Source organism: Mytilus galloprovincialis, chromosome 9 (genome assembly GCF_965363235.1).
Source record: "Mytilus galloprovincialis chromosome 9, xbMytGall1.hap1.1, whole genome shotgun sequence".
NCBI classification, from domain to species: domain Eukaryota; kingdom Metazoa; phylum Mollusca; class Bivalvia; order Mytilida; family Mytilidae; genus Mytilus; species Mytilus galloprovincialis.
In genome coordinates, this window is record NC_134846.1 from 32,556,918 (window position 1) to 32,582,059 (window position 25,142).

At 31.4% G+C, this 25,142-nt stretch overlaps 1 protein-coding gene across 1 annotated transcript in view; it reads right to left on the reverse strand.

The window, feature by feature from the left end:
• The window catches only part of LOC143046533 (putative methyltransferase-like protein 24), a 41,890-nt gene extending 29,815 nt beyond the window's left edge, over nt 1-12,075 (reverse strand). The window contains exon 1 of the mRNA XM_076219688.1: nt 12,002-12,075. Coding sequence (XP_076075803.1) covers nt 12,002-12,075 — 74 coding nt within the window. The remainder of the gene's footprint in view (nt 1-12,001) is intronic.
• Nucleotides 12,076-25,142: the final 13,067 nt, after the last annotated feature.

Here is a 25,142-nt window from a genome sequence, read left to right on the forward strand (position 1 = left end):
TCATGTATATACAAATCAGGTCTATTCTTAATAAACTGGCATGGTTAAAAAACAAATCCATTTGTTGTATTCAACATATGCATAATTGTCTGTCCATCAACTTCTTCCTCTTCTTCCATTAACAATTTACAACTGTACTCATGGTCATGGTCATTTGAAGAACTGCAATTTAGATTAATGGTAACTTAAAAATAAAGACAGTATTTTTAAAAGTGTTTAATTACTCCTATAGCTAGATATTGACTCAATTTCTACATACACTGTACATGTATTAACATCTTTTTACAATGTTTACTATGTATGATTTGTATGATCCTGTGTTTGCATGTAAATAGAGTAATGACACAGAAGATGTATATGAATAGCACAACATTTAGAAACTATATAAAACTTCAGTACTATGTAGCGTTATGAATTTTGTGAATAAAACTTTGACAGTATGTAATGTACTACTTAAGAGAAGTTAATCAGTCTTAAACATTTGTGTTAAACTCTAGTTAAAAAATAGAATTGTCGAATAATTTATAATTTGATTGATATATTTAATTTCATGTTATACTCAGTAGTCTGTCTTTTTACTCCAGATGCCCCTTTAAATCATCTTTTTGTATAACGGTGTCATAACTGCTAAAATGAAAGGAAATTATAGAAGCAGTAGTTAGAGATAATTTCCTAATGTATGTAGAGTAAGAATTTGGTTAGCTTGCTTGTTTTGTTTGTATATTGTACAATTATTATTAAATTGAAATATAATATACAAGTTTAAATAACTATGCCTATCTATATTGTTTGCAGATGTCAATCTTAATTACAATGATTGAGCTAACATTGCAGGCAAGCCAACCAAAGTCTCATTTTACAAGCAGTAGGAAAATAGCTCTAATGAGAATTATAACCACATTTCTGTTAAGTCATAAACATTTAATAAGAGTTTATATAATATATATCATTTTTCATGTTCAGTATAAAGTATACATTTGTACTTATTCAAATATTAATTTGTTTGATTGTCTAGAACTTAAAGTGTTCTTAATTTCAGTGTATTCATTATATTTATTGAATATAATGCACATTTGTACCCATATGGGTTGAAGGCATACATAAATCAACATAGTAATTTTACAATACATCATACAGAAAAAACCAACAAAAGAACCAAACATTATATACATATATGTATCTATCATGCAGTTGTTGAGTCCACCCTCCTCAGTGACCATGACTTTTTAACAAATGAAGCAGCATACTGCATAATTGACGGACAAGAAAGACATAAAACCAATTTATCCAAATTATCCATATTATCGATATCGGAATAGATATTTTTAACTTTTTGCAAAAATCTTTATTTTTTGTACATGTAAATAAAAAATGCTCTTCATCATCTATTTTATTTACACAACAATGTTGACATAAACGTTCTTCTCTTTTTATATTTTTGTATCTACCCCTTTCAATTTCCAAAATATGGTTACTCACCCTTAATTTAGGGAATTTTTTCCTTATTTCAAAGTTATTCTCTTTAAGTAATTAAGGCTCAGTTTCATATTTCTTTTTGAATTTACTATAGATAAATAATTTATTATTTTCTGTTAAAGAATTTAATTTTTTAAAGAACAGCTTTTTATAGTTTTCTTGCACAATCTCTTTCATATGTTTATTCATTTTATATTTTTCTTTTATAAAGTCAATATTTTCTATATCAGATATATTTAAATTATTTTCACGAGTTATATTTTTTACAAAGGTATACCAAGAATAGGTTCCTGTTTCATCCAACAGTTTAGCTGTGCAATATGCATCATATAACAACGGATTAATTTCTGTGTTAGATACTCTTGCCATATATTTTAGTGCTTGAACCTTTACATATACATCTATTGGATATTGTCCTAACTCTGCCCTTGATGCAATGTTTACTGCTTTTTTACTTAAACCTAGAATTAATTTGCAAAATTTTTAATTCACCTTTTCAATAAAGCTATTATCAATTGATGTTAGTAAATCAAAATCTTTATGATTATTTATTGCTCTACTCTGAGATCTTAATATTTTTTCATAGTAGTCCATATACCAAATTTCTGAGTTATACATTAAAATAGGTTTTATGTATATTTATTGGTATATTTTCTATATTATTCAAATATTTAAACAAACTGAATAGAACTTTTGTGCCTTTTTTGATAGTTCCATATGTGATGTATGGAATTTACCAGAAGTCTCTATAATATTACCTAAATATTTATATTTTAATACTTTTTCTAATTTATAACCATCCAAAGTAAACTCTGCTTTAGTGTATGGTATGTTTTTTTTTGTTGAAATACTATCACTTTAGTTTTATTTATGTTGATTGACAACTGCCATTTTTTACAATAGTAAATTTAATTTCTCTAATGACTTCTGTAAACCCTCTGCACTTTCAGACAATAAAAGTAAATCATCGGCAAACATAAGACAACTTAATGACATATTATTGAGATTTACTGGTTTACAGTCACTATCAAAAATTTCAGGTAGGTCATTTATATAAATATTAAAAAGATTTGGGCTGAGGCTGTCACCCTGTTTCAAGCCTCTATCTATAAATACTGAATCAGATATGTTTTCTTTATATTTTACTGAAGCTTCAGTGCATTCATACATATTTTTTAACACTTTATATAATTTAGGTCTCATATTATCAGTCTTGATCAATTTATATAGAAGGCCTAGTCTCCAAACTGAGTCAAATGCCTTCTTCAAATCTACAAAACATCCAAATAAGTTTTGGTTTTTATTATTTATATATTTATTAATAACTGTTTTTAAAATAAACAAACTATCTGAAGTTCTATTATTCTTTCGGAATCCAAACTGTGCTGGATTCATGTTATCTTCAAAAATTATTATCGACCTGTTATTTATAACAGAATTAAATATCTTACTTAAACAATTCATCAGGGAAATACCCCTATAATTAGCTGGATCAAGTAAGTCTCCGTGTTTAAAAATAGGTATTATATATGATTTATTCCACTGATCTGGATAAATTGAACTATCTAATATTAGATTAAAGCATTTTGATAATGAAGTTATCATTACTTGACTACTGAGTTTTATTATTTCATAACAAATTAAGTCTGGGCCAGTACTTTTACCATGCTTTAGTGATTTTATAACATTTTTTATTTCAGATATTTTAATAGGGTTATCTGTTTGTTTTTCATTTAATTTTTGTTCCCTGTTTTCTACCTCTTTAGATATTAAATTTTTGAAATGTTCATCTATTTTATCTGGTTCTCCTTGTGTTTTAAAGTGTTTAGCTAGCAGATTAAGATCAAAAAGTGGTGAATCATTTGAGTTTGTTTCTCTTTTATTAATTCCTTTTAAGATATTCCAAAATTCCTTACTCTCTGTAGGAGACAGATTTTTAAGTTTATTTAATATGTTTTGTTTATACTGCTTTCTTTTAAATTTATATGCTTATTTCAAAAGTTTACTATAATGAAAAAAATTTAATTTCAAGTTTTGGTCAAAGGGAGATAATTTTGACAGCTTACAGTCAAGCAATCCATCATGGTATCATTTGGCCTTTGTAAAAATTCAGGGAATAATTCTTTAGTGTCTGATAATGTCACATGGACATAAACTACATAACTATGATTTCTACCTTTATAAATGAATAATAAAAAAAACAGATTCAAATAAATTGGCAAAACTTTCACCAGCTGTTTGTATGAGCCTATGTCCCTATCTATTCTTTCTTTGTGTGCATTTGTTTGCAAAACTAACACATATTAGTGCACAAAGTATTTAAACTACCACATTTGTACCAGAAAAAGATTTACTTTAAAACAAACTATGGTGAATCTAAGAAAGATATAAGTGTTGATTTAGTTATGCATCTACTATCATTTAACAATGTATTACTATCATATTTAATTTGTCGCTTTCTAAACACTTCACTCTCTAGTCCTTGCTAGAAAACAGAATGATATGCGAGTACTTTTACTTTACTTACTTTGTTTTGTCGGTTGTACTTGAGGGTTTGGATAGGGTTAAATGATTAAAGAATAATGCCCTTAAAAAATGAAGATTAGAGAATAACGGGCAAAAAAAATGAAGATTAGAGAAAAAAGGTGTTAATTTTTTGAAGAATAGAGAAAAGGGGTGAAAATTAAATGTTTACAGATCCAGAAATTTTTATAAGTGTGGGCCCACTAGCTGATGTTAAAATAAATCTATGGGTATTGAATGTAGTCAAATTAATTATTAAAAAACATCTTCATCCTGGCAGAAAAAAAATAAAAATATACTTGCAAGACATCGTAGTTATAAGGACTAAATTGTGTAGGTATGAATGTGGATATTAAAGTTATATCAAAGAATAAAAATTGTTAACTTTTAAAGTAAGTGACAACCTACATATATCTTGATTTACAAATGTATCAACAGAAATTAGAATATTAGAATACAGATATTATTTACATACATGTACATGTAGAGGTCAGCTGAAGTCATGCACTTATGGATGTGGGGTATTTTTTTTAAGACCTGTTAGTGGCTAGCAGGGTGGTATTTATACAGGTGAACAATACTGTTGTTATAAATACTGTGTTGTCTGTATACAGTTCCCCCCAATTATTTGATAACTGATGCTCCGTTGGTAAAAATAAGCCCTGCCAATAATTATTCTGCTTATCAAATGGCTTATATTGATTTACATTTTCTGTATAATACATGTTGTCTTTGTTCCATCTTCTTCAGGTTGGGCTCATGTCAGAAAACATGGGGTTACATCAAACTTCACCATGACAAGCACCATATTGTTTTTACGGCGACAAAAAAAAAAAAACAACGTGGCAGGGTCAAAATTTAAAATGATGTCTTCGGGAATCTGTACAATTACAAGCATTACAGAACATATAGTAATTGCAATTATAGGTAGAAATTAATATAAAATTAATGTGAAATAGTAAAAGATGGTAATAACGGTAACAAAATAGTCCCTTCACAACCGGCTGTGTTTACGAAAGACATTTAATCTCTAACGGAAATGCAACTTTAAGTATAAGTTATTAAACATAGCAAAATTTTCCGTTTGATAACTTATCTTCGTAAACATGAGAATTTCTATGTTTTTTCCCATAAAAAGTATCTTAATTAAATAAACAGTAATGTAGATTTTGATTAGAGATTGGGAACAAAAAAGTACGCAAAAAAATGTATGGCAGAGGTCATATTGAGTGTAGTGTTACATAGCCTGGGATCCGGCCCAATCTAGCTGCGCGTCGTAAGGGCCAGGTGGGGAACAAATACCATGTGATCGATTCAGTGCCAGTTGACTCTGAATCTAAAGTGAGGCTGAATAAATATTTGCATAAATTTTGATGTTTGATGTAAATCAGCACAATTGAAATCCAATTGACACCTTGGACATGTGAAATCTTAAACTTTTAACTTTCTCACCAGGCGATTGCTGATAAGAATTAACCCTTTTCTGCTTACTAATTATCATCATACTACTAATTAGATATGATAACACTATACATCAATTCATAAAGAAAAATAATTACAGTCTAATTTTTACTAATTGATGTTAAACAAGAATTGATTCATCATTGGATACAGATGTAAAACAAACATTGAGGACAAAATTGGTATTAACCAATCATTGACAGGCAGTACATTGATACACGCCTGGCTATACTGACAAGATTAGCCAGGACCCCAGGCTAAGTGTTACAAAGTATTGAACGGAACGGATATGTGATCTCTGCGCCGGAGATTGTTCTTAAGGAGGCTCGAGGGTATAAAATTTAAATTACAGTTTTTCCTTATAATTTGTTGATTGAAACCTCTTAACATATGGATGAAAAAAATGCAAAAAAAATAGGGGGTCACCGACCATCTAAGCGAGTTACCGACTGCTAAAAAAATCATTCTCAGATTATTGGTGGTAGTTTGTGTTGTTCCCTGAAATCTCCCTCAGATTATTGGTGGTTGTTAGTGTTGCTTTCTTAAATCTCCATCAGATTATTGGTGGTAGTTTGTGTTTCTTTCTTAAATCTCCCTCAGATTATTGGTGGTTGTTAGTGTTGCTTTCTTAAATCTCCCTCAGATTATTGGTGGTTGTTAGTGTTGCTTTCTTAAATCTCCCTCAGATTATTGGTGGTTGTTAGTGTTGCTTTCTTAAATATCCCTCAGATTATTGGTGGTTGTTAGTGTTGCTTTCTTAAATCTCCCTCAGATTATTGGTGGTAGTTTGTGTTGCTTTCTTAAATCTCCCTCAGATTATTGGTGGTTGTTAGTGTTGCTTTCTTAAATCTCCCTCAGATTATTGGTGGTTGTTAGTGTTGCTTTCTTAAATCTCCCTCAAATTATTGGTGGTTGTTTGTGTTGCTTCCTGAGATCTTCCTCAGATTATTGGTGGTAGTTTGTGTTGCTTTCTTAAATCTTTGTAGGTTTGTGTTGCTTTCTTAAATCTTTTAAGGTTTGTGTCGTTACCTGAGAGATTCCTCAGATTATTGGTGGTGGTTTGTGTTGCTCCCTGAAATCTCCCTCAGATTGTTGGTCGTTGATAGTGTTGCTCCCTGAGATCTTCCTCAGATTATTGGTGGTTGTTAGTGTTGCTCCCTGAAACATCCCTCAGATTATTTGTGGTTGTTTGTGTTGCTCACTGAGATCTCCCCCAGATAATTGATGGTTGTTTGTGTTGTTCCCTGATATATCCCTCAGATTATTGGTGGGGGTTTGTGTTGTTCCTTGAGATCGTCCTCAGATTAATGGTTGGGGTTTGTGTTGCTCCCTAAGATCACCATCAGGTAATTGATGGTTGTTTGTGTTGTTCCCTGAGATCTCACTCAGATTATTAATAGTTGTTTGTGTTGTTACCTGATATCTTTCTCAGAATTTTATTAGGGTTTGTATTGTTCCTCTTAGATCTCCCTCAGATAATTAGTAGTTGTTTGTGTTGCGCCCTGAGATCTCCCTCAGATAATTAGTAGTTGTTTGTGATGTTCCCTGAGATCGTTCTAATATTATTGGTGGGGGATTGTGTTGCTCCCTGTAATCTCCATCAGATTATTGGTGGTTGTTTGTGTTGCTTCCTGAGATCTCCCTCAGATAATTAATTGTTGTTTGTGTTGTTCGCTGAGATCTAAATCTTTAGTTCATAGGTAAATAATTTAAAAACTTGGAAGAAATCGTATTTTCACGATCCTTTTAAAAAAAAGTAATAATTTTTAAGGATTGAATATTTCTTTTTTAAGTCAGTAATTTTAGAGGATTGTAAACGAAAGCGTTCATCGTGCGTATATTTGTAGAATGAACTCTACTGCGCTTTATACAACCTGAACTTCGGCCAACGCTAGCCTTTTACATCCCAATAAATATACAAAAAGGAAACATTCAATTCTTAACTAAATGTCCATCCCATAAATTAACATTAATTTAGGTTCTGATGTGGCAAAATCTGAAATGTTTTGTTAACACATTAACAAACAAAAAAGAGATGCATCATTTCTTGAGCTAAATTGTAGCTATTACAGCTCAATAGAGAAAAGAACTGTAAACCTGGAACGCCGGAAACAGCGCAAGTTATGGATATTTGATACCCTTACAAATGTACCTGTAAGATTTCAATTTCAAGTAAAAGTAATTTTCGACAGACTGCATGACACCCATAATATAAAGAAAACACACACACACACACACACACACACTGAAACAAAAGATGCAACAAAAAACAGCACTAAAATCATACAAACATCTTTAAGGGGGCTTTAGCTGTCAAATTCATGTTCATCGATTTAACTCAAATTCTCATACTTGATTTATAACCAAGTATAAAAGACAAAATTTACCGGGCATAGGCTCGATAATGAGCTCGTTTCGTGTGTATTGTAGTCTTGACGCCATCTTAATAACTATCGAGATGACATCCGAAGTCCTCCAATTGTCATATTAGCGATATAAACATTAATATGCAGATATAAATAGAAAGAGAACACGTGCAGTTGGAATATTATAGGTCTGTTTAATTTCATATTAAAGATTGATAAATTATGTCATTCATCGTTTTTTACCTGTATACCGATCGAATCATTCATTCAAACGAACTTTGTTTCACTTTCAATATTGACAGTCCTTTCCTTAAAATAACCGAACATGTACACTTCATGCTTTTAAAAATGATGATCCTATTAAGTTTAGGGATTAAATTGAAGTATACATGAATACAGATTCAATGAGGTCATATTATTTACATGTAAGTAAATCATTCATGATCAATGTTTCTTAGCTTAATTTGACAAAATTGAACAAACTGACTGCCAAAAGCGAATTACTATTTCTCTATTTCACTTTCATTAATGCTTGAAAAAAATAAATCATTCGTAAATTTTAGATTTTTTATATATGTCGTAGCTAGAGTCCCTTTAATATCCGTATATGATTTAACATAATTACATTCGAACTTTTTGTAGACTGGTTTTCTGTTAATAACTGGTCCGTTTTGCTTAACAGATATGTTCAGATACCCGTATGTTGCAAAGGTGACAACCAGCCTAGACCTATTATGTCCATTGATATGTCTGACATATACCTACCATAGCCTTATTGTGGTGTATGTACTGTAATCCTCCTACTGGGTCCTCTTTGCATGCATGGTAAATCTAGAACGAAAATACATCAACAAGAGTGTTATCATTGTAATAGATAACCCCTATTTCATCATAATTTATTAATAAACTTATATTTAGTGGTATTTTTCGTCACCACATGAAAAATTGACAAACAATCTAGTATCAAAACATAAAAAGAAAATATGTAAAAGTTTTGTTCTCAAAAACCACATCACAATCTATGAAAGACAACTTTTCAATTTTATCGAGACCTTTTCTAAATACCTAAAAAATCCTTTTGGACATGGTAAAAAGTGAGACTAAACTATTGCACCAGCGATGAGCTAAATGTGTCATTGTATTTGGTGTATAACATTCTTAAGATTGCATTGTGTATATGGTGTTCCAAAAGTATTGTGTGTTTTGATTTGCTTATAAAGTAAGTGATTTACACCAGACACTTTCAAAATTAGACATTTATTTTAATGAACTATAAATGATAATTTTTTAATTACGTTTTGTATCTTGCTCCCACAAACTATCATGTAACCATTAAACTATTACCATACCATTTCTAAATAAACACTGCTTGTTCTGTATTTGTTTTTTTCAAGAATGCACGGCCATTGTGGCATCGACCAATATATTCTAAATCCTATTTGAAACAGTTTTCTAAGATGTCTGAGCACCGACAAGTACTTGATACCAGTTTGACTATCACTGTAGTTTATCCGGACTGACAGTTGCTGCATGTTTTTTAAAGTCCATTTTCTAATATTGATGAGACCAAACTTTTATATGAGTGGTTCAAAATATCAGGTTGTTTTCTTTCAACAAAATGACCCTATCAAATATCAAAATCCTTTACATATAATCCTTAATGAAATCTTTTAAAAATGCCGTAAATACAGATTGGTAAATATCGATTGGTGTAATAACAATTACAGTGATTTCCTCCACCCATAATTATTATCTTTTATTATGTTCATCACCATGCATGGTATGCTCTCAAAATCTTTGAAAACACAATTATAATAGCATGCGTGTGAATTAAAGGTTATATTCTTCTATTTTTTGTCGCCACGGTAAATATTGTTCAAATAATTTTAGAGAGATAGAATGACAGTTTTGTTGAACCACCGAATGAGTAATGGTACAAAATGCCTTATAACGTACGCGTATAAAATATAACCCCTTATTTTCATTCGTTATTATTTCTGCTGATCTTCGATTGCTTCATGAGGAGAGATGGATTACGGAAGGGACTGAATTATTCAGGTTATATAAAATGTAGAACCAACAAAAAATAAACCTACCGATCTTCTTTTAACTTCATCGCTCCACACTCCAAATTTCGTTGAATGTTTAAATAGCCCATTTTCGTCCTTTGGTATTACATCTGTTTCAGTTTCTCCAGACTTTAGACTTAAAATTAATAAAAGGTCATTACGTGAATACTAATTTTTTTATTATTATTATTCCATTTACATGTATGTACGAGATATGACAACAAATTTAAAGTTAATCGTCATGCAAGTCTTATACAAAATATTTTGTTCTAAAACAAAAAGTGACGTGTTGGACTGACAATTGAACAAGATAATAAACAGTTTTACTATTCATGCTATTCGAATACCACAATGCTTCAATTTGTTTTATAATAAGAGTAATGATATGCATAGTACCCTCATTGCTTACTAGTGGTTATAGTTCCAAAGTTTGAAGGTACTAAAGCTACTGTGCGTTATATTTTCTGAAAGTGATTTAGTTTAATCACGTTCTTCTTCTTGTTTACATATGTACCACCTAGTTGTAACAGTTTTGTTTTCCAATTATTTTGTATGCCTGGCTTTCGATGATGGAAATTTGTATGCCCCACCTGCGATAGTAGAGGGGGATTATGTGTTCTGGTCTGTGTGTCCGTTCGTCCGTCCGTCTGTTCGTTCGTTCGATCGTTCGTCCGTTCGTCCGTTCGTCCGTTCGTCCCTCTTCAGGTTAAAGTGTTTGGTCAAGGTAGTTTTTGATGAAGTCGAAGTCCAATCAACTTTAAACTTAGTACACATGTTACTCATAATATGATCTTTCTAATTGTAATGCCAAATTAAAGTTTTTACCCCAATTTTACGGTCCACTGAACATAGAAATTGATAGGTTGAGTGGGGCATACGTGTACTATTGACACATTCTTGTGTAAATCTATATTTGAATGCACTTAACTAATTATTTTTATGATATGTATAAAGCAATTGTGTCATGAATAATTACCTTGGTTTGTGTCTATAAACTTTAATATTATAATGCAAATCCATACTCTGGGCATTCATCTTATCATTGACTGTACTATAAAAAATTATATGAATTTATATACATGTGACGTATAACAATTTTAATAAGTGTTCTTTGGATTCTATAAGCATCATCAATTTGATGGCTGAAAATAAAGAACACAATCAATTCCTCGCATGCCTAACCAAACATATATTGAATAGATGTGTAAAGTGTATACTATGATTATTTTTTTTGGTCTTTCTATGCTGTAGAAAGTCGTGCCTGCGAGTTACTTATTCGAGGCCACGAATTACTTATCCGTGGTCATGAGTTCCTAATTCGTGGTCACGATATACTAGTTCGTGACCACCAGTTACTTATTCGTGGACATCGATCACTTATCTGTGACCACGACTTACTTTACCGGTGATGCAAATTAATTATTTGTAGCAACGAGATGAATCACTCAGTCATTGCCGCGTTTTTTTTGTCGTGGCCATCACTCATTAATTCCTGGTCACAAATAAGTAATTGGAGGCGACAATTTAGTAAGTCGTGGCCACTGATAAGTAACTCGTGGCCACAAAGTAGTAACAGTAACTTGAAGTGTGACCACAAGTAAAGCCCTATAATGTTTCGTTGCCACGACCTAGTAAATCGTTGATACGACTGAGTAAATCGTGACCACAACCTAGTGACTCGTGGCCACGTAACATGTCTTTATGCATTTTCTCATAAATATATCATGTTGGTTTATAACATGTAAATCTAAAGTAAAATTAAACCCGCTTCCGTTGAGACTAATACACTATAATGCATCACACAAAAAACTCAAAACCAGGTAGGCCATACAGTTAAGTTTCATTTTACTAAAAGAATTTTCAAAAATAAAACTTAAGTCTGGGGAACGTTATTTTGACCGAATTGGCTTTGAGAACTAATGATTGACTGACCCTTCCATAACAACTGATGTGCCCCGGTTCAGGGGGCGAAAAGAGTTGTGTAAGCTGAATATTGTGATAAATTGTTTGTTAAGCTACAAATAAAAAAAATCTGTCAGCTTACAAAAGGTATAAGACATAAATTCAGAAAATAACCATCAGTTTTTTAACAATGTTTAATCATACCTGATAACCCAAGTACTTGTATTTTTATTTGGTTTGTAACATCCATCTTCACAAATATTCCAGCCATCATTCATAGTGCCATGTCGTCTTCGTTTTGCACAAAATGCTTGAATCGTCGAAGTTATTCTATAAAAGTTATTGAACCAAAGAAAGATCTTACTGATGATTTTAAAAATTTAGTCGATATATGAATAGCAAAACAAACATGAAAACGCTTTTTCATATCATAAGGTAGCTGCATAAACTGTTGAATATTTCAGCTGGTGATAACATCGGTTAATAAACTTCAGGGGTTGTAAATAAACTCATCATAGATATCAGGTTTCCAAATTTGTACTCTAGACACACGTTTCGTCAACAAAAGACTCACAAGTGACGAATGAGTTAAAAAGGCCAAATAAAGTTCGAAGTTCAAAGCTTTTAAATGGAAGTTCAGTTTACCTTCAAGAATTCCAGATACCATTTTCAAAAGATGGATGCTCTATTTTGCAAATAGTTTTATAAAGAAACGTTTTGATTGTTTCAAATACGTTTCATCTATAGTAAATTATTCCGTATGTTTTGTATGTGTGCAGGAGTGGATTTAGATGTGACTAAATAAAACACTGATTTAATAATACCTGTGGTATAAACAGTCCACAACATTAATTGGCAAGGCTTCCAAAATATTGTCTGGTGGAATAATAAAATGTCCTTCACTATTTTTGAATTGCTCAATCTGAAATCCAGAAAAGCAGAGCAAGATATATTTATACAACATGTAGTATAATGTATACTGGAGTTGACGGTCTTATCAAAATAATTGTGTCTGTGACCGAATCTTATGATCCCTTACGATAATTAATTCAGCGTGTACTGACGCAATTCTGTCTTCATGCATAACATATCTTCTACTGTGTTACAACTCTCGATTCTACTGACTAGGACAGATCTCAATAGGCCACCAAAAAGCTTGATGTTGTTCAGTCAATGTGGCCGATTGGTCAAAAGCGCTGTACACAGTGCCGACGGTGTTTTGTCGATATTTAAATAGCATGAGTTCGAATCTCGACGAGGGAACAACAAAAAAAGCTTCTTGAAATTTGCAGATTAACATGGTTGTGGTGATATCTATAGTAATTATACATATAACTACTCGTAATATCAGCACATCAATGCTTAATCTGCAAACCTTCAATATACATATAACCATGTAGTTTTCTCAATGGCACTCATACCACATCTTCTTATGTCTATATATTACAGCTGTGCATCTAATTAGATAAATTAAATTACGGAAATTGGCATTTCTTGATATACTATTATTATTCATCCAAAGAGTATTATAAAGGGAGATCGATCCTCAAATATTAGTAACTAAACAAAATTAATGTACAATATTTGAGTATGTCTTATTTTTATTAATACATAGACAGTATATGTCATACTTCTTTACTGTACTCATTATTTATTATTATTTGTCAAAAATAAATCACGTATTATTTCCGAATCAGCGTTCTGTGGAAATTATTTCAGTCATAGAACACCACTTTGACTGATGCATGCATGATACCGTAAAAAAAAGTTTTTCAAGAAAAATCTATATACAATGTATTAAAATCAGACATTCTAGATAATAAAAGCAGTAAATGCATTATTTTTTTCGATTTTCAAATATATAATAGTTCACCGATCAGGACTTGTAAGCAACATTTTTCAAAAATCTGTGACATATAAAAAACAAGATTTGATATAGAATATTTACTGTCACCTGACCTTTAAAATGCAATGACGTCATAAGCTCTGTGAGAATAATATGAACTTATTCAATGGTAAAATTAGTTGTGACAGTAGGTTTTTAGTCCACAATGATCAAAAGTGCACAATTGGTTCCCATTAGAATACCTACAACACAATCAAGTTGTATTGCCAAACAACAGCTGTCATTCGGTATATCGAGAAAAATGATCGTGAAAGATTACTCAACGGTGGTCAAGCATTGTGATCAGTTCATGAAAAATCTTGTATCGGATCGTGAAGGTAATTTGTTTTAATTCTACATCAAAATCTGTGGGGAAAAATGCTAATTTTTAAAACTTTTAAAAAAAAATATGCTGTTTAAATGATACATCTTCGTATATAACACTGTGCAATAAGATAAAGAAAACATGCAACTTAACGAGAAAACAGCAAAGGCGCAAGACAAGTCTAAGAGATTCATAAAAGAACTGTTAAATTTTGTCACATTTCAATGTATAATGATATATTTGAAACTGAATCTTTGGTGTATTAGATAGGACAGGAACATATTTTTTCTTGAAACCGTACATTTTGTTTTTGAAAACATCGAATTTTGTTGATTGTGAAAGATTGGGCCATTTCTTGATCATAAAAGACAATGTGTGATTGACCGACGCAATCAGTGGACCGTAGAATTTGCATCAAAACTTTAATTTTAACATTAGAAAGATCATATCATAGGGAACATGTGTACTAAGATTCAAGTTGATTGGACTTCAATTTCATCAAAAACTACCTTGACCAAAATCTTTAACCAGAAGGGGTCATTTGTTTGCATGAATAGACTAAGAAACTGCAAATACCATAGTTTATCTAAGATTGTTTCAATTTGAGGAGACTGCTGTACCTGCGGACGTTTAGAGATTCATGGTTGTTATAAAGAATGTTATAAAGAATATATTCCTTTCCCCCCTTTTCAGGTCGTTATCATTTGGCACAATCATGATGGGGGAAAGTTGATGATTTTAGCTGTGTTTAAATGTTTGAATGTTTTATGGGTTTTAATATTTTTCATGCTATATTCGTAAAGCGCAAGTATCTTCCTTTTGATACCGTTAATGTCCTAAAAACATTAAACGCAGATGTCCATGAAAAGAGTGCAAATGTTTTATCTTTAACAAAGTGATATAATTGCAGCTAGTGTGTAAATGGACATTTATTAAATGCTTTTGTTTTCTTACATCTTTTTTGATGCAACACGTTTCATTCAAGTAAACTCACCATATGTGCAAGGATCGACATTTTGTATTAATGCCAGACGCACGTTTCGTCAACAAAAGACTACTCATTGACGCTCGAATAAAAAAGTTATTACTATAACTAAAATGTGTCTAAATAAATAAATTTCTAGGATAAAAAGACTTTCAAGTGCATATTTTTTCTTTCACGATATTTTTTTTCTCAATATACAGAATGACACCCTTGAAAACGTTAACGAATCAGTGGCGGATCCAGAAATTTCCATAAGGAAGGCATTGACTGCCCTACGAGGGGCGCTCGAGTCATGCTTCAGTTATTTTCTATATAATTAACAAAATTTAGTTGGATCAGCTTATGCCAATGTCTAATTGTTCAGCTACATAAGAATGTATACTATGCAATTATCGATTGTTTAAATGGGCACTAGCTACGTCATCTCGATAGTTTATTATAGATGGCGTCTACACTAAAATACACACGAAATTCTGATATATATTATCAAGTTTATGCATTGTTAACTGTCATTTTTTTACTTCTGGTAATTTGGATATGTGTTTTAGTATGTTATAAATTAAATATGAGAATTTGAGTCAAATCAGTGAACATGATTTTGACAGCTAGTGCCTCATTTGTTTGCTAACAACTTACGGTTCTTATGCAGTTTGTATCGTTCCTTGGTTTAAATCCTCTTGTAACGTTATCTGGATGTAGTTTTTCTCTCTGCAAAAATTAGTTTTTTAAGATAAATTATGGAAGGCATAGTAGGTTTTTTCAATCATTAACTTCTTTTGTACAATTTAGATTTACGTTTTGCTAATGTAACTATACCTATTGATTCTATAAAAATATCAAAATCAATAGAAATACCAAGACGGTAGCCAAATTAAATGTGACCAAATTTGAATACGTATTTTTCAACTGTGAAATCATGACAAATCTTATTTATTATAACTATTATAAGCAGTAATAGAAATATTATTATCATTATTAGTAGTAGTAGTGGTAGTAGTACAAGTAATAATAGTTATATATATCCATAGATATAATTATAAATCTTTGAGGTTCCAACGTTTTTACTATACATAACACTCATAAACATTTAGTAAACATTTCAATTTTCTCACTGAAATTCCCTGATTTATTTGTTATACTTTTTTTATGATTTTTGAAACAATAAAATGTTAAAATATATGACGCAGTAAACATAGAACCATGTGTACCATAAATTGTTAGAAAATCAATTTTGAGAATGTTACGTGGAAAGACTAACTCGAACGTAACTGTCATTTGATGCTGTATTATTTCCTAACTATATGTTAAAATGATTGCTACACTTGTTCTTGCCTTTTTTGTATAGATATTCGGAATCCTCTTATTTTATCTAAAAAAGAAAAGTTAACTCGGCAAACCCCACTTTCCTTTTCATAATGTTATTAAATATAGGTTAAAAGTCCATTTTTTTTATATCTTATAAAATCCTTGATATTCATTCATGTCTGAAAAGAAAAAAAGTTACAATTTTAATTGTATAAAATACCGATAAAAATTAAATAACGACTTGAACAAATAATTCATTTTTTTTCTGACTTTTTGTAATTCTATTCTTTATTTGCTATTATTCATTTTTTTAATAAAAAGCTTGTATTTTGCAACAGAGGAGAGAACATCTTTAAACAGTTACGGTTACTATCAATTTTAAGTACCTGTAAAAGTTGTTCCATTTTGTAAGTGATTACAGCGTCATAATAACGTGTGTACATTTTTTGAAGAACTACTGTTAGCATTATGACAGTCACAAAAAGAATGGTTATTTTCAAACTTGGTTTTCTGAATAGTGCCATGTCCTGCAATAATAAATTATTAAATAATATAAGAGAGTGCGTGGTTACATTTTTCTGTTGATAAATGTATAACATAAGACGAAGTACAAAAAAAATGTATGTGAATACACAATTACGACTGCACACGAAAAGTATTGAGCATGAAATATATACTATCAAACGAGAAGACCTCATTTTGTGTGTCGCTTCTTTTCCTTCCACAACAAATTAAATCATCATGCATCTGTGTCCTATTGGTGCAATGCTTAGTTGAATAGTCATTCATTCTTATGATCCTTCAGATTGAGTTATTTTGGGAGAAAAACGAGAAAAAAGCGTCCGGATATGGTTTCCGTCATCAGACCGATTTTTAGTCATAGATAAGACTTCCGGTTTAAATTTGCATATGATTTTTATAAAGACATTTATTTTCGCGTTTATCTATATGTATACTTTGATTTATTTACACTAATAAAATATATATAGACTCTGTTTATAATTTTAGCAGTGATCGCCGTGGAGAAGAAACTTGGAATTGATAGATAAAAGCAATTATACGTTGTTTATAATATAGTTTGTTTATAGTATACAGAAGGCTTCACACCATTATATTACTTCCCTTTGTTCGTAGTCTCAGAATATAGTTCCAAATCATTATATGGAGTCATGCTTCCTTTGTATTCTGTCTACTGTTTTCTTCAAAATGTTTACTATTTAAGGGGTCATATCAGTTGCATACACATTGAAAAAAAATCATGTGGAAAAATGTATTGTTTAAAGTGAAAGTAGTGATTTGGGCAATATGAAAGTAGGGTTGAAATCACCCTTAGGCGTTTATACAAGATTTAAATCCTGCCATTGTCATGTTTCAAATGTCGAAGATAAATGCACATTATTTGAAAGGTCACCGCGTACAGCCTTCTAAACACATAAAATACCACACCGCATAGTCAGCGTAAAAAAATTTCGTGCATTCGTATTATGACGTCATTGGATCTTCCACAAATGTTATGATTAACAACGTCACGAAAACAACACTAAGAGTTTAGGGAACGCTATAATCTGCACTTGTTACTGTACCTTATGTTTCCGATAATATTAATAGGCCTGAAAATATAGGCATTTGTCAAAAGAAATATTCACTAACAGAAAATTTCCTTGAACCATTATTGTTAAAGATCAAAGAACGCAGAATTATCAGTTCATAAAAATCGATATGCATATGGTACTGTGAACTAATTTAAACTTCATTCAACTAAAACTTTCAGGAATTATGCACTATCACTAGAAAAAATGTTAGGGATTATACATAATACGTTTTGTATCGGAAATGAAGAGACAATGAATAAAAGTAAAATATTTTTTTCTAAAAAATCATAAAAAACATCTTTTTATATTACTTTATTTTGTACATACATCAGGCTGTAAGGTTTCTCGTTTGTATTGTTTTACATTGGCCCCTTCGTGTTCTTTTACAGCTTACTATGCGGTATAGGCTTTGCTCATTCTTGAAGGCCTATTAATCATATAGTTGTTGCATTTCGGTCTTTTTTTTCTCATTGGCAATCATACCACAAAACTGTCTTCTTGTCATTTATATCAAAAATCACTTAAGGAAGACCATCATAACCACTTCATCTATTTAAATTAGTTCTGAATAACCTCTTAATATCATCATACTAACCTCAAATCCAGCCTACCAAATCCGAAAAAATCGATCCAGACTCAGAATCACAAAAGGGATTAATTTATCTTCAATTTTATTAAAAGATTACGACGCATAACATTTAAATGCTTCTTTGTGGATAATTTCTATCAAAATTAAACATATACATAATAATATAAATTATTGTATCTTTACACCACGTGTTCACAGATGTTTCACCATGCTGTGTCATGTAATTACGAGATGCGTTAAAACGTTAAAAGTGAATAATCAATTTAACGGCTGAAATGTGTTTCATTTGTCTTTTTAACATGTTACAAATATTCAATAGGAAAATTTATATTTCCTGGAAAATTTTGAAAGGTCTGTTTATTCCAAGTAGTTATTTGGGTTGAAATAAGCGTAATATATTTATTAATGTTAAATCATTATGTCAGGTATCTAGTTTACACAAATGGCTTAAAATATTTTCTGATTTCTTATAAAGATACATAGATTTGATTTGAAAGTCTGGCTGTACCTTTGTTTCAAATGAAATAGCGCATTATAATTTTACGGTGATATTGCTTATCGAGCACAGAAGTTGAGTTACGATGCGGATACACTTTAAGGTTCATTCCCCCTATTCCTATAATTCAAATTTGAACATTTCATACCAGATTTATAAAAAGTGGGAATAGGAGAAAAATTTGCACAAACAAATGATTTTACTCTACAACCATGTTTAATCAACTTTTAATTGATCAGATTTTTTTCTTGGGTATTTACAAGCAATGAGGTTATATGAGATGTCATATAACATCATTTGTACAAGTGAGTAATCAATGTTTAAAATCTTTTAACAAAAATCTTGATTTTCTACAAAAACTTTGGTTTTATTTTCCACGGAAAGATGAGAAGACCTAATTATTTCAGAACTTCTAATCAAAGAAACCTAAATGCATCAGGTCCTTCACAATGTTCATCCGTTAACTGTTAAATAAATTGTTCATTTTGATTTTGATTCTGTAATTTTCCTACACTACAATACCTGCGAATGCAAAATAATCAGTGTTGTCTGTTCTGTCCAAATAATTAATAGATCTTGCTTTGATTGATTATTTTTTTTAAAATAAAAACAAGTGTGGACACAGATCAGTGTTGATAGTACAATGCATGTTTGGATGTTTGACTGTGTTTTCGGACAAAAAGAGCTGAATGGTTTTATCCATATTGTTCTATGTTGAACTGTTGTGCCTAGTGACAGTCAACCTGTACCAAACACTGCAAAAGCAGTCGTATATTCAATTTTGCGTTGTATTGTTCAATATATAAAGAAGATGTGTTACGAGAGCCAATGAGTTGGATATATATGTAATACTAGTAGAAAATTGTGTGTTTTTAATTTAGATAAATATGAAAGAAATGGAAATAAATAGAGTAAATTTTATTTAATTTGTTTTATAGATGGATCGATATTGATGTCTCACCATTATTATACAAAATTCAATATTTACATATAGCATAAAAGCATAAATTATAGACGGTAATTCCATTCTTAAAAGAATTACGAGAGACTAAAAGTAAACATTCCCCAAACATTAAAGGATTTTATAAAACTGATAAAAAAGATACGAATGCTTTACAGTCTAATCATTATTGATATAAAAAACAAACATCTCTTATTCTGTCTTAAATAGATTTTCAGTTTTGCCACATTTGTACCTAACATTAACGGGTTGCAATTCGCTGTTTCAGAATCTAATGCATTCTTGGTTATATTTCGAAAAACGTACACCTAAACGTTGTGATTGGTTTAAAACGTGATAAACAATAGAAATTCAACCAATGAAGTAACGTTATTTTCATTTTGGTGTACGCACAATTAGATTACCATAGTCTTTTAGATTCTGAAAAAGCACCCCACACAAAATACAGTTTCTCACGATTCTCATGTTAAAAATTACCTTAGCCGTATTTGGCACAACTTTTTTGAATTTTGGATCCTCAATGCTCGTCAACTTTGTTCATGATTGGCTTTATAAATATTTTGATATAAGCGTCACTAATGAGTCTAATGTAGACGAAACGCGCGTCTGGCGTCTTAAATTAGAATCCTGGTACCTTTGATAACTATTCTCATCTTCACTTTTTATATAATTATAAAGTTCTTTCCTTAAATCGCCATAAAGCGGATATTTAAGCAGGAAATGTCCCTCAGTTCCCATCTTTATATAACACTGATAAAGCAAGCATTACTTTGAAACAAACAATACAAGTTAACAACACTTTACAGGGCCGTAACTAGCCCCTTTTAATACTGAGGCAAAATATCAGATTCGCCGAGCGTAGCGAGGCTAAAAACATTTGCGAGGGGTCTGGGGCCGCTCAAGACCCCAAGAAGCTCTGAGAAAAAATAACGCAAAATCGTGCATTCTGAGCATTTCCCGGGCTCTTTTTTAAATAGATACGCAAATCATTTTTAGCTATTTTTTCGACAATATTCTAGTCTCAAAGCAAAAACATAGATTTATTGTTATTTTTAAAAGACTTTAAAGTTTAGCAGTGCAATTGCATTACTCATGAATATAATTACTCTGTTAAGCATAACCCTAGACACAAAGGAGATTTTGGAAGAACAGGAATAAATACTTTGACCATTGATCATTTGTATTCTATACATTGACATTGTGTGCGATTAGCTCCCGTGCACGTGTACTTCATATTCCTTTATTTTCTGTTAAAGGGTCTGAACACGAATTAATGCAAATTTAACCCTTGAATATAAAAGGTCATATGGCAATACATTGATTTTTTTTTCAGCAAATGATTTGATACCGGGAAATTGGTGGTCTTACTTTAATTTAAACCATGTCAGCTATCTAGTTTTACCCACAGGCGCTTGGATATATGATAGTTATTTTTTTTTAATTTTGTTGTTAAGATATTCAATTTTCTATATTTATAATACATACTGTATTTATCATTTCTGTGCATATATCACCTACAGAAAATACCTAACTTTGCAATCCATACTAGGAAAAATGGGGTATGTACAAGAAAGGCAGTTTCGTATTTTTTGATATCAAGTTCAATTCTCCATGCAGAAACGACCACTTTTTTCTGTGTCCAGTAGCATCGTATATTCTTAAAATATTTTCTCGCATAATGCCTGGACATAGGTGGACATGCAACACTATTAAACACTGTGACACGTTTACAAATGAAAATCAACACTCAGACTAGTCATTAAGGACAATAAATAAAGACAAACCCGGGACACAGAAATACAAGCAATAGACCATCAACTCTGAAAACCAAAAGTAAAATAGAAACATGGATTACGAAAAATATGCAGGGGCGACATGTGAGAGTGAAGAGAATTTGCTTCTTGCAAGACACTTTCAGTGAAAACAATTTGATATGAAGACAATCATATGAAGACAATCTTTTGTTTTAGTTTCTTTTTTTTTTTTTTTTTTTTTAATTTAAAACATGAGGCATTTGCCTCATTTGCCTCAATGTAGTTACGGCCCTGCTTTAATAAATCACACATTGTAGCATAAGCATTATAAGTTAACTGAAAATAGTATGAAAATGGGGAATGTTTCAAAGAGAAAACAACCCGACTAAGGAGCAAACAGCAACAGATAGCCACAAATAGGTCTTCATTTTCACCCGGAGGCATACTTCAACTGGACCCTAAACAAAAAATATATACTAGTTAAGTGATAATGGATGTAATACTATAAACATATAAGTTTATCAAAGTTTATTGATCTAATCACCAAACTTTACAGGTGTGACTTCCTGGTTGAGGTTTTTGTCCTTAAGCTCGTCCAACCTGTTGTTGACTGTTGTGTAAACTAGTTCGATATTGGCTGGAAGTAAAACTCCGGCTTTGACTGGAGTTAAATGTACCTTTACCTTACTAGTTTAAAATATCAGTTTGTGCTGATGTGTTAGACTGTTTTGAGTACTGAATGTTAACATTAACCCAATTGTGGTGTCGTCTGTTAACAAGAATGTGCAACCTTTGGTAGTAATTACCCAAATACCCTCTATGTTGATGTCATTGCTTTTTTTTTTATAAAACTGGTAATAGGTTCGTTTTGCGTTTGTTGTACATGGAAAGTTTGCAATATAGGAAGTTTATTTTTATGCCCCAACTATGTTAGATACGTTTTCTTGTCTGTCTGTCCCACTTTAGGTAAACAATTTTGGTCAAGGTAGTTTTTGATGAAGTTGAAGATTTCAACTTTAAACTTAGTACACATGTTACCTTTGATATGATCTTTCTAATTAAGATAACTTATTAGATTTTTTAATCCCAATTTCACGGTCTAATGCACATAGAAAATGATAGTGCGAGTTTCATGTTAAAGTTTTCGGTTAAAGTTTTTGGTCAAGGTAGTTTTTGATGAAATTGAAGTCCAATCAACTTGAAAAACAGTTCCCATGTCTCCTATATGACTGTCTTATATTTAAATAATTGTTTAGATTTTTGACCCCAATTTCACGGTCAACTGAACACAGAAACTGATAATTCAGTTGTGCATCCGTGTAATGTGGACACATTAATGTTTTCTTATATTATGGGTTCAGCAAGCAGCATTATCGTGAAAATTATAATGTGATATTTCGTTTGGATCGAATTTGTTTTCAACAGGTACAGCAAGACTTGCAAATCGAGTTTATGTATCTTTGTAAGAAATTAGAAAAGGTTTAAAGTAATTTATATAAACTAGATACACAACAGTCTGTGTGGATTTTGCTTTTCCCACCTGCCCAACGTGGACAGTCCACCCGTGCCCACTCTAGCTATAATCTCGTTTTTGTAAAAATATTGATTATAAATGCTTATCTGCTTTTTTTCAAATGATTGTACTTGCAAGTCTTTAGATGAAACAAAAGAAATTGAATGCCCACTCCTACAGGTTGGCAGAGTGAACAAGGTAGAAATTTTGCTCACCCGGTGCCCACTCCCATGGTGGGCCGGTGAACAAAGCAAAATCCAACCGAGCTGTAGTGTACCTGACATTAATGATTTTTACAGCAATAGATATATTACGAATATTGAAACTCAAAAAGTCACTACAGACACGCGCATAGTGAAGATCAGTGAACGAGTTTGGATACAACAGACCTTTGGAAGTTTTTCCAGAAAAATAATAATTTTCCTATCGAATATCGTTTTTGTTAAAAATTCAAATGTAACACATTTCAGACGTTAAATTGATTATTTGTTCACTTTTAACGCATCATAGCTTAGTAAAACATCTGCGAACACGTGGTGTGAAGATCAAACACATTTAAAAGCAGAAATTTTCGTGGAAGATTTAGTTTATTTCGTGGAAAGAATATAGCCACGAAATTAAAACCCCCACGAAAATTTAACTTCCATATAAAACCTCTTCCAGTTTAAGGAAACCACGAAATTAAATCCCCATGAAATCTTACAGAGAGACAAAACCACGAAATTTTAACCCCACGAAAATTAATGTTTCTACAGTATGATTAATAATTTTGATAGACATTATACATAGAAGCATTTGAATGTTATGTGTTATGTCCTTTTTTGTGATTCTAAGTCTGGATCATTTTTCTTATTTGGCAGGCGGGATCTAAGGTAAGGATGATGATAATAAGAGGTTATTTAGAACTTATTTGAAATAGATGAAGTGGTTCTTATGGTTATTCTCCTACGTGGTTTTTAAATATAAAAAAAATCAAGATGTGGCATGTTTGTCAATGACAAAACTATCCACTAAAGACCAAAATGCTACAGCAATAATCAATTATAGGTCACCTTACGGCCTTCAACAATAAGCAAATCCCATACCACATATATATAGTCAGCTTTAAAATACCCCGAAATAACTAGTATATAGCAATGAAAACGAGAAAACTAACGGCCCAATTTATGATCAAAATAAAAATGAAAAATGAAAAAATGTAACACAGCAACCACCATATTACAGGCTGCTTCCGACTTAGGACAGGCACATACATGTACAGAGTTTGGCAGGGTTAAATGTAAGTGGATGCCAAAACCTTCCCATAACTTTGGAGAGTGATTTAACAGAACCACATGATATCAATCTTTTATGGGATTAAACGCCTTTTTAAAGGAATATATTGGTGTATAAACTCGACCAATTCACTCATAAACAGATATGTTTGTGAGCAACTTGGTCTAGTCTATACACCAATAAATGAGGGACGAAAGATACCAAAGGGACAGTCAAACTCATAAATCTAAAACAAACTGACAACGCCATGGCTAAAAATGAAAACGCCAAACAAACAACAGCAAACATAATTTATGTATGTGCCTGTCCCAAGTCAGGAGCCTGTATATTCAGTGGTTGTCGTTTGTTTATGTGTTACATATTTGCTTTTCGTTCATTTTTTAAATAAATAAGGCCGTTAGTTTTCTTGTTTGAATTGTTTTACATTGTCTTATCGGGGCCTTTTATAGCTGACTATGCTGTATGGGCTTTGCTCATTGTTGAAGGCCGTACGGTGACCTATAGTTGTTAATGTCTGTGTCATTTTGGTCTTTTGTGGATAGTTGTCTCATTGGCAATCATACCACATCTTCTTTTTATATATAACACAACATAGAAAACTAAAGAATAAACACGAAATAAATTTCTTTAAAAGGTCGTTTAATTCTTTAAAATTGGAGATAAAG